Below are 11,366 nucleotides of genomic sequence, written 5' to 3' on the forward strand. Positions count from 1 at the left end.
CAGCAGGCGAGCCAAAATACTTGGGCCTCTTAGTGAGAGAGGGGGCTTTGTTTTAGGGTAGGCCGAGCACTTAACCAAATAACACTTAAAGGGCCACAGAAATAGGAATATAATTAAGTAGTGGTGACTAATTACGACGGGGGATATTCTTTCCGGCCCGCGACAGAGACCCCCGGATGTGGCGCTAAGCAACACAATGGCGCTCACAGAGAGCGCGGCGGCGGGGGCTGTCGGGAGACGAGCTGCGTTCATCAAAGCGATCCGGAAACGAACACGTGTGACAGTTTGATTTGGAGGAGCACTCTCTCTCTCTCTCCCACGGTTCCCGACGAATAGTCATCGTAAGCTCGACAAAAGGGGCTTTCTGATGTCCTAATGCTCAGCGCATTCAGTGGATTAACTTAATAATTCCATGGAAAAAAAAGTTAGAAGCGCTGCATATCTGGAGAGTGATGTATCGTCACATAAACGAGGAGGGGAAATAAAACAGGGCCGTTGGAAAGTGAGACCGGTGGATCGCAGAGCAGGAACGTTAAAGATAGGAGACGGTATTCCCAGAGGTGCGATTCCCCCACGGGGGGCCCGCTCAGGGATGCCTCTAAGACCCCCCATCATCTGCGTGACCGTCGTCACGGACACAAGCCGTGCATATATACTACAGCACGCATAGTTCCAGACTTCAGCAAATACATTCTTTCTCCTGTTTACTGAAGAGGAAAAAAGTCACAGCATGGAAAAAAACAATTCGGGTTTTGTTTTTGTGTGTAGCCGAGTCATGAATTAGTGAGCGAGAGGCTCTCAAAGACGTGCTGCTCCCCAATTAAAAATGCAATCTGACAGAAAGCGGTAAAACGCCACGACAAGTCCCTCCGTCATCGTCGACCGGATGAAATATGCAGAGAGCAAAACAGAGGACAAAATGCGCCAGACGAGACGCCGTGGCTTATTTACACGTCTGTCTCTCGGAGCGGTTGACGGTTGACGGGGTTCTACGGACGCTGTCTGTCCTGTCAGGAGTGGACGTCCCCCCGTCTCTCCCTTTTCGGTCAAACACAAACACAGACGTTTTTGATCGATTCGCTGAGTTTAAAAGAAATCCTTATTTCTCAAACGGGTATGGAATTGAAAAAGAGGATTTGACCCCCCCCCCTCAATCCCCCAGAAAGCAGTAGGGCTGCAGCTACAGTGCAGTGGAGTCAGACATGTTTAATATACAGACTTCGCGTCGCTAAGCCCTTATTTACGGCAGGAGTGGCACTCCAGGAGGAGGAATTAAGAGCTGGCGCCAGAAACACAGTTCTCACCCCCCCCCTCCTCCTCCTCACCCTCCTCCCCTCCTCCTCCTCCTCCCCCTCCTCTCCTCTAGCCTGAGGTATCACAGCTCACATTATTATCATCCCAGTCCCCTAAAATCAACTGAGGTGAGTGACCGTAGTTTGCAGAGCGCCACGGTGCGTCCTCTGTCAGGACTCCAGGCGTTAACGTGTGTGGGGGGGGCGGGGGGGTCCTGAGGGCGCTGCCTCCCCCCCATAGCTGACCAATCCTGTCAGCCTGCATTGTTTAGGGTCCAGAGAAAGAGAGGGAGAGAGAGAGAGAGAGAGAGAGACAGAGAGAGAGGGAAAAAGAGAGACTGAAAGAGAGAGAGAGAGAGAGAGAGAGAGAGAGAGAGAGAGAGAGAGAAAAAGACTGAAAGAGAGAGAGAGAGAGAGAGAGAGAGAGAGAGAGAGAGAGAGAGAAGGCGGGAAAAGTCGGATACAATAGGCAACATGTCTCTCTCTCCCCCCCCCCCCCCCGAGTATGCAAGGGAGAAATTATTCAGGAGCCTATTGTGTATTGCACTTTTTTTCTGCAGATATATATACACACATCTCCAGAGAGGGCTTTGCATCGCGATGTGACACATCGTCGTCACGGGGGGTGGGGGGGTGATGAAACGCAGAGAGAGGCATGTCTGTGTGGAGGTTTAAGACGGCGGCTCTGATCAGGAGCAGTTTGGGCTGGGATCTTTGAAGGGGGATGCAATTTAAACATGGCTGGGAGCTACGCTGGGCTCATAAAGACCCACACAACGCAGGCCCCTGGTGGGGGGGGGCTCTCCTCTGGGGAGGGGGGGGGGGGCAGCTCCTACAGCACCACTGGGACAGCAGGCAGCCATACAGACACAGACAGCCAGACAGACACACAGACAGACAGCCAGACAGACACACAGACACACAGCCAGACAGACACAGACAGACACACAGCCAGACAGACACAGACAGACACACAGACATAGACAGACACACACACACACACAGACAGACAGACACACACACACACACACACACACAGACAGACAGACAGACACACAGACAGACAGACACACAGACAGACACACAGCCAGACACACAGACACACAGCCAGACAGACAGACAGACAGACACACAGACAGACACACAGACACACAGACAGTCACAGCCAGCCAGCCAGACAGACAGACACAGACACACAGACAGACAGGCAGCCAGACAGACAGACAGACAGCACATGTCAGAGTGTATGGGGTGTGTGTCACAGGGCCAACGTCTACTCTACACAAACAAAATGGCCGCAGTCCCTCCCCCCATACACAGGTCACAGACAGGACACGCTTCATCTGGATCCTGAATCGCATTTGAGTTTGAAATTGCACTCACCTCTGCTTGGAAGCCCTTTAGCAACGGAGCTACCTGCTTTCGCAGATCCTGCAACACAACAAAAAGAGGGGGAAATGATTAGAACCCAGTCACAAAGCTATCTGGTAGGAGAGTTTGTTTGTTGTCGAACGATTCCAATATTCTCATCCAGGGAAAGAACAGCCACCTCTTCTAACCCGGGTGTGTATAGTGTTTAACACCTTGGCCCGTATCCCCCGCGGACGCGAGAGGGAAAACCTGTCTCCCAAAACTAACCTTATGTTTAGTTTACAAAGCCAGGGCCGCATTTTCACTTCATTATCCGCCAGGCAACAAACCCAAAAAAAAAACTGCTGTCAGGCGTGATGGATGGGGCCGAGCGGGGTGGCCTTTCTGTTCCCAGATGCGTAGCAGAGGAACACAGTTAAACATATGAAAATGGCCATCCTGATTTGTCCAAAATATCCCTGAGGGAAGGTTTGTACTCAGAGAGAGAAGGGGAGGGAGAAACACAACAACAACAAGAGTGTGTCACCTTGTGCTACCCTTGACAGAGACCAGAGAGGAGAGCAGAGAGGACACTATGTGCTTGAAGGAAAAGCGTGCAAGGCTGGGAAGAGAGCATATGTATTTGTACACATTCACCTCATTCTCTCTCTCTCTGTCTCTCTGTGTGTCTCTCTCTCTCTCTCTCCCTCTCCCTCTCCCTCTCCCTGCATGCGTGCATGACTCAGTTGTTTCTGGTTAAATTACCATTCATGCAAAAAAAATAAAAAATACATCGGAAAGAAAAGTAGAGATTTCTACATGCAAATGTGGACTCGCTGTTCATTAATTCACTTCTAAAAGCACCGTTAGGGCCTTGAAAAAAAGAAATAAATTGGCCAACTTCAACACGGCCCGGGCTATTTCTGTAGCGTCGAGAAAACTGAACCGAAAAGAAAACTGGGTTGAGTCTCGGATCTGTGGTTCATCTGCGGCCGATCGGAAAAGAAAAAAGAGGAAAAGAAAAAAGAACGGATTCGAAATTAAGTCACCAAAAAAAGAGAAGAGAATAAAGCCTAGGAGCTTTCCAACCAAAACAAACCGCTCCGTTGTTTGAACGCTCACACACCCCCCCATTCCCAATGATGAGTCTCCTCTTACGCAACCGTGCAGCGGAGCGATCGCGACGCCCCGCCATTAAAGCAGATCTGATTATGGCCAATCTCAATGCGCCTTTTCATTTGAACAGAGCCAGCGTGTTTGATCATAAAATGAAATTAAATACGTTCCTGAATAAATCTCAGCTGAGCACAGAAAGGCCTTTACTACGGCCTGTCTATAGGAATGCACGGCCTGCTCCCACACACAACTGACCACTGTAACCCAGTTAAGGCAGCAGCCACACACACACACACACACACACACACACCTAAATGACGTGCACATGAGACAAGTGGACATGTTTAGACACAGTCCCGATAGAGCACTATGATCAGTGGCGTAGCGGACGGGCCCGCAAGCGACGCACCGCGGGGGGGCCACAGCCACTTGGGGGCCCCCTAACATCGGATACAAACTTTTTTTTAAAAATAAAACAAAGAAAATAAGTGGCCCTTCATTGTGTCAACCTTAATTTTAATATATAGGCCTATATTTAAAAATATAAACATAGTTAGCCGTATCCAATAGCAAAATGACTTTTACCCAATGCAGCTTCTGGCCCTTGCACACCAATGCGTTTTTCACGTGCGTTTTTTACGTCCGTTAAAAAAATGAATTAGAAGTCATGTTGTGTCAATCACGCTTGCACACCGAATCCGTAATATTCGTCCGTCCCAAAAAAAAATCGGAACAGGTTCGATTTTCTGCGTTTTTCGCGTCCGTCAAAAGCCTTTTGAGAGTTGTTTTTGACCACTCTGCCATGGTATAGAGGGACACACCGTCAAATTAGAACTGCAGGACAGTTGGATTAATGCTTACGGAAGTACATGTCTCAAGTATTATCTCGGCGGTTAGTCGAGTGAAAGAAAACAACATACAGATGATAATTCACACAATATAATACCACGAAAGCGTACGGCACTAAACAACAACATTCATTTGGGCAGCATCACTAAACAATAACATTTATTTGGGCAGCATCACTAAACAATAACATTTATTTGGGCAGCATCACTAAACAATAACATTTATTTGGGCAGCAATTCCTTCTCGGCCAATCAGCACCTTTCATTAACGTACCCAAGGAAGTTTAAAGAACGCACTCCCAGTGTTGCCAACTTCCAGAGCCCCTTGGCGACTTAATTAGTCAAAAGCGACCAGCGACAAATCTAACTTCCTTTTCTGGTCATTTGGGGAATTACTGTAAAGCATCTAACATATCCTGTATTCCACGGTTCACGTTACAACGAGCTCAGGAGAGACGAGTAGGGATACAGTCTATGGTGAGCGAGGGTTGCCGTCTCCTCTCTCCCTCAACACTCACTCCCGCGGCCAGTCTGATAGCAGCCGCGGGGAGCGTACCGTTGTTCCCCGGGTCCTCGCAGGGGGTTCGGGCAAAGTTCGGGAAATAACGGACGGTTGTCATGTGTTTATACAGCATGGATGTTACGTGCCTAATGCCTTTGATGCGCACACTTGCTACTTGCCGCTTTAATCATTGTATTTAGCCTATAGCACAAGTCATGCATTGAATGTAACCTCAAGTGCTGAACAGTATTAAGTAAACCACAATATATTTGCTAAAGCTTAGGGGCGACTAGTGTTGTTCCGATACCGATACTAGTATCGGCATGGCCACCGATACGCACAAAAATGCTGGTATCGGTATCGGCGAGTACTAACAAAAAACAAAAAAACGTTTTTTTTTTTTTTTTTTTAAGTACTAAAGTTATTTTGTTTGTAAATGTTCACTTGCTGTTGCACTACTACTACGACTGTTTTATATCTTAAATGGATATTGCACTGATTGGCATCTTCGAGAGCCACATTTCAGGTTTCATAAGGGGTTGATTTTCTTGTCACCATACCAGGTAGACAATAAAAAAAAGTTCTATAGTATTCACTCTCTGTTGGTATTTTTTCCTGTTTTACAAAGGTTTTGAGCAGTGCCAGACTAAGTGTTAGCAATAATTTTACATCGAGGTGAGTATGCGGCTCAAAAAACATGTTTTTTTGTTTTGTTTTTTCAAACGCCGTGGTATCGGATCGGTACTCGGTATCGGCAAGTACTGCACGGTCAGGTATCGGTATCGGGATCAAAAAATGGTATCGGAACAACACTAGGGGCGACCATGCCTTTTGCAGCCATAGACTGTCACTGCCTGGTAATAATAACAAGGAAGGCCAATGACAGTATCCCGTCTAAAGTTTTTCACCAGCCATGGTGAGTAGGCTAGCATACGTTACCTAGTGACTGACTGACAAGGCTGACTTGACAGTAACGTTACCCATGCAGGCTGAACAATAGCGCGAGACGAGAGGATATTCTGTGAGGATATTCGCGCGCGGCTCATGTGAGGAATTGCAATTATATTACAGTAACAGTCGCTAACTTGACTGCAAAAGTAATGTAGCCTAGGCTGAAAAATAGGAGGAGTGATGGAGGTCTGTGTCTGTAGAAGGAGCAGGGTGAGGAGGGATGGGGGTGTGTGTCTGTAGAAGGAGCAGGGTGAGGAGTGATGGAGGTCTGTGTCTGTAGAAGGAGCAGGGTGAGGAGTGATGGAGGTCTGTGTCTGTAGAAGGAGCAGGGTGAGGAGTGATGGAGGTCTGTGTCTGTAGAAGGAGCAGGGTGAGGAGTGATGGGGGTGTGTGTCTGTAGAAGATGAGGAGGGATGGGGGGGTGTGTCTGTAGAAGGAGCAGGTATTTTCGTATTTTTGTCGGAGAAATAAGTTAAACAATATTTTTCGGTTTGAATTTCTACGCCATCTCATTTTGTTCAAAAGGAATCGTGAGGAAAAAATTGTATCTTGAACCCAGTGTCATGAATCCTACCGAATCGGGAGTTGAGTGTATCGTTACACTCTCTTTAGTGTGTGTGTGTGTGTGTGTGTGTGTGTGTGTGTGTGTGTGTGTGTGTGTGAGGGGCCCGATGGTCATCTTGATTAAACAACGCTTTAACGCTTTACGGAGGAGAAGGCCTCGTCACAGCCACGCACACACACTGCACATTCCACGCGTCGGCTAACGTTAACGCTAACGTTAGCGCTCAGCTTATGGTGGACTCCCCACCCCCACACCCCACCCCCGCCCTCCCGCCCCCGCTCCCCAGGGAGGGAGAGAGAGCAGCTGGGCCCTTACTGATCTCCCGTCGGCGTCGGGCTACTGTACAGATGACATTTATGTAAGCGGCGCACCAGAAGGCGGCCCGGCCCACGTGACACAGAGGAAACATCCCTCCACATCTGGTTTCAATATCACACCCCGGCCCCGGCCAAGAGAACTCCCAAGTCTTTCTGGACCTCGAACAGGGACGGAACAGACACACACAGACACACACACACACACACACACACACGGGGGCTCTGCAAATGCAATTGCCTTCCCGAACTTGATATACAGAGAGCTCCAACTGCATAAAAATGACCCGGCTGTTTTCTGAAGGACTGATAAAAAGGCCCCCTCGAAAAAACTGTGTAACCATGTGACCCAATAAACCCAGGAGTGGCAGTAAACACCGGTGTTGAGTCCCGGGCCCGTTGATGGACAACGCACATGTTCCACATGGGGGGTTTGGAGCGGAAGAAGCCGGGCCGGTGAAGAAGAGGAGGAAGAAGAAGAAGAAGACATGTGGAAATGTACTCTTGGTTCCGTGTAACGTCCGTTTCTACGTTCGCTTCCTGGTTCAGGGTGGTCGTGTGTGACAGTAGCTCCCACAGCCAGAAGAGGCTGGGTGACACCTTGTGTGTTGGTGTTGTGTGGTGGTGTTGTTGTTGTTGGGCCAGGACAGACAGTCTCTAGGTAAACACACGTAGGGGGACGGTGATGAGATTTTATGGGGACAGAAATGGGGAGGGGATGAAGATGGTATTGGGGGGGGGGGGCTGTGTGTGTGTGTGTGTGTGTGTGTCTGTGTTCCAACGATCAAGAATCAAGAATTTCCGTTCGAAAGTGACGACTTGGGAGCAGTACGGTGTCATGGAGTAAATAAATAGAGAGAGAGAGAGAGAGAGAGAGAGTGTAAACAGCAGCAGGCTCTGCTTCCTTCACTCTCTCCCTCCCCTCTCTCTCTCTCTCTTCTCCTTCCCCTCTTTCACTCTCTCCCTCCCTCTCCCTCTCTCTCTCACCAGGGAGCTCCCCATCCTGGAAACCAGCCCAGAGCTCCAGGGAGGCAAGCCTGCAGGTCCACACACACACACACACACACACACACACACACACACACACACACACACACACACACCATCCTGACATAGAGGGAGACAGTGAGAGTAGATGAGAGAGAGAGAGTGAAAGAGGGGAAGGAGGAGAGAGAGAGAGAGAGATAAGAAATAAACAAGACCGTCGCTGCATTCACAACATTTCACCTCCAGACAGACACGGCCTTCTCTCTGCTCTCCATTCACCCAGCCCCTCCTACACACCTCCAACCCAGCCCTCCTCAGGGACCCGGGTTCTACCAGCTCTCCCCATCTCTTTGTTCCGCAGCGGTCCGTACACATGAGCAGGTATTGTTCTGGGCCACCAGCCTTCCTTTTTTTGCCTCAGTGTCAAACTCAGGGACACTTAACAAAAACGCTCCTTTTCATATTCAGGCTTTTACGTTTTTTTCTTCTTTTTTATTAAAGCAACCTCTCTCTCTCTCTCTCGCTCGCTCGCTCGCTTGCTCTCTCTCATAATGGCCGACCGACTGAGTGCCTCTCTCTCTTGTGTGTGAGTGTGTTCGACCCCGCGTGGTCATTGTTAAATGAAATAAGAGGCGTACAGTATGGCAGAGACCCTGGAGGGTGTACTAGGATGCTAGGAGTCCACCCCCCCGCCCCCCTCCCTGCGCTTCACCACGGACAAGAGAACTAGATTACTACGCCGTCGCTAGGAGAGAGATGGAGCGCCGTTTTGCAACATTCATCTTCAACATTCATCTTCCTCCTCCTCCATTTGCCACTGAGTTAGTACTACAACTCCCACCTTTCCCTCTCTCCTTTCCTCACTCCCTCCATCAACCCTCCTTTCCTTCCTCCCTCCCTCCCTCCCCAACTCCCTCCACCCCTCCCTCCCTCCCTCCCCGACTCCCTCCCTCCCCCCCTCCCACTGGGTCTGTGGCCAAGCAGCTGACAGCCAAAGCTCACACTGACTGTAGGGTGGCCTGCCCAGGGGAGGGGAGGGGAGGGCAGGGCAGGGAAGGGGAGAGGAGGGGAGGGGAGGGGAGGGCAGGGAAGAGTCAGGGGACAAGGGGACTGGTGACTCAGTGTCTGGTCCTGGACATCAGTGCAAGATGGTGGGGGGGGGTCCCCCGTTGGCTCCCTCACGACAGAGCAATGGGGGAGAGACAGAGCACGCGGCAGAATATGAAAAAGAGATAGGAGGGGAGTGGAGAGTGAGCGAGGGAGGGGGAGAAGAGAGCAAGCGGGCGTTGGGAGAAATCCTTCCCTTTTCTAGTCGGAGGCAAAAAAAAAAAAAGAGAGATAAGATGAATTTGAAAAGATAAGAATATATAAGGGGGGGAGACGGAGTGGTTTTCAGAGTGGACCTAGACAGAGCCTGACCCCCATCTCAGACCTCAGAGTCCCCCCCCCCCTCCCCCACTAACGCACACGGACGCCACCTCACACCACCTCACACACACACCACCTCACACACACACCACCTCACTCCGGCACAATGCATCTTTAATGCCCGCTGTGAGCAGGGAGGGCTGCGTTGGGCAGATATTACGGGGGTGAATTATTCATGACTGACACGACTTTCTCCTCAGGCTGCATCAGTGGTCCCTACCACCGGGGTTCTCTCTCTCTCTCTCTCTCTCTCTCTCTCTCTCTCTCTCTCTCTCTCTATTCCTCTCTCTCTCTCTATTCCTCTCCCTCTCCCTCTCTCCCTCTCTCTCACCATCCTTCTCTCTGTTGGTTGGTCGGTCTGTTTCAATCCATTTCTCTTCTCTATCTCTCCTTCCATCTCTGACCATCCCTCTATCGCCGGGCCGAGGTGGTCTGGACGTAGGCTGTGTGTTGTGTGTGATGGAGGAAGGGAGGATGGAGGGGAGGAGAGGAGAGGACAGTAGAGGAGATGGAGGGAGTGAGGAGAGGAGATGGAGGGAGGAGAGTAGAAGGAGGGAGGGAGGGAGGGAGGAGAGGAGAGGGAGGGGAAGGTGGGAGGTGGGAGGGAGGGGAAGGTGGGAGGGAGGGAGGGGGAGGTGGGAGGGAGGGGGAGGTGGGAGGGGAAAGTGGGAGGCAGGGAGGGGAAGGTGGGGTCCTGGCACAGAAAGACTGAGCTACTTGCCCTGACTGCTGCTGTGTGTGTGTGCATGTGTGTGTGTGTGTGCGTGTGTGTAGGTGTGTGTGACCACTGAAGCGTGTAAGTGTGTGGGCAGTGCCGTCATTCCTGGAAGCACTAACACACACACACACACACACACACAACTACCGACTTGCACGGCAAACTGCAGACATGCCGCGTCACTGTGTGGGATTGACTGTATGATTTGAGTGTATTAGTGTGTGTGTGTGTGTGTGTGTGTGTGTGTGTGTGTGTGTAGAAAGTCCCCAGTGGAAACTGGCTCAATGTGGCCTGGGGCTAAACATTTCACGTCAACGCACGAAGGTCGAAAAATATTTCTAAATAATTTGTTCACCTGGATCAACGAAACCAAATTGAACCCTGTTTCACAAGACCAGCGGTATTAGAACTACAAAAAAGAGCCAATGAGTCATAAGAATTATACGACGACGATGGAGGGAGGGAGGAGAGGAGAGGAGTGGAGATGGAGGGAGGGAGGAGAGGAGAGGAGTGGAGATGGAGGGAGGGAGGGAGGAGATGGAGGGAGGGAGGGAGGGAGGAGATGGAGGGAGGAGAGGAGATGGAGGGAGGGAGAACTAACTAACTAAACAACGACATTAAAACATACGACATAAAAGACCGAAAACCTCCTTAAACGAGGCTAGTTAACGTAGCGTGACTAGCCTGCCTCTCCTGCCCAACGGAGGGAGGAACGTTCGGTCACGTCGCGACGAGGACAGATAACGAGATGCAAATTGTATTCCCTTTCCCAGGTAACTTCTGTCGGACTGACACCAGTTCAGTGATCTCTGGCGCGTTCGTCGACGCGCCGGGAAAGCCAAGCGTTCCACTTCCGCGTAGGGACAGGTAGGGACGGGGGTCCCGTGGAGAACGAGGAGCGTGTAAACAGGAAAAAGGTTGGAGGACTTATTTAATTGGATATATTTCAATTCCGTTGGACCTGTCGCTTCTTTCTCTCTCTCCCTTTCGCTCTCTTTCTCTCTCTAATCCTGATAATAAACATCACCCCCTCCTGAGCACTCCGGAGTCACTTGTCCAGGGTTAGCGTTTGTGGATGTTTTGTTTGTGCGTGTGTGTGTGTGTGTGTGTGTGTGTGTGTGTAGATGTGTGTGTATGTTTGTTTGTGTGTGTATGTTTGTTTGGGGGGATAGAGGAGAGAGAGAGAGAGAGTGTGTGTCTGTATCTGTGTTTGTGTGTGTGTGTGTGTGTGTGTGTGTGTGTGTGTGTGTGTGTGTGTGTGTGTGTGTGTGTGTGTGTGTGGGCTGACCCCTGCT

The 11,366-nt window shown here is 50.4% G+C and overlaps 1 protein-coding gene across 1 annotated transcript in view; it reads right to left on the bottom strand.

The window, feature by feature from the left end:
• The window catches only part of cux1a (cut-like homeobox 1a), a gene marked incomplete at its 3' end in the record, with an annotated part of 154,636 nt that overhangs the window by 89,730 nt on the left and 53,540 nt on the right, over positions 1 to 11,366 (bottom strand). The window contains exon 3 of the mRNA XM_080529291.1: positions 2,676 to 2,723. Coding sequence (XP_080385417.1) covers positions 2,676 to 2,723 — 48 coding nt within the window. The remainder of the gene's footprint in view (positions 1 to 2,675; positions 2,724 to 11,366) is intronic.

This window comes from Nansenia antarctica (assembly GCF_963989245.1).
Source record: "Nansenia antarctica genome assembly, chromosome: 4".
NCBI lineage: Eukaryota > Metazoa > Chordata > Actinopteri > Argentiniformes > Microstomatidae > Nansenia > Nansenia antarctica.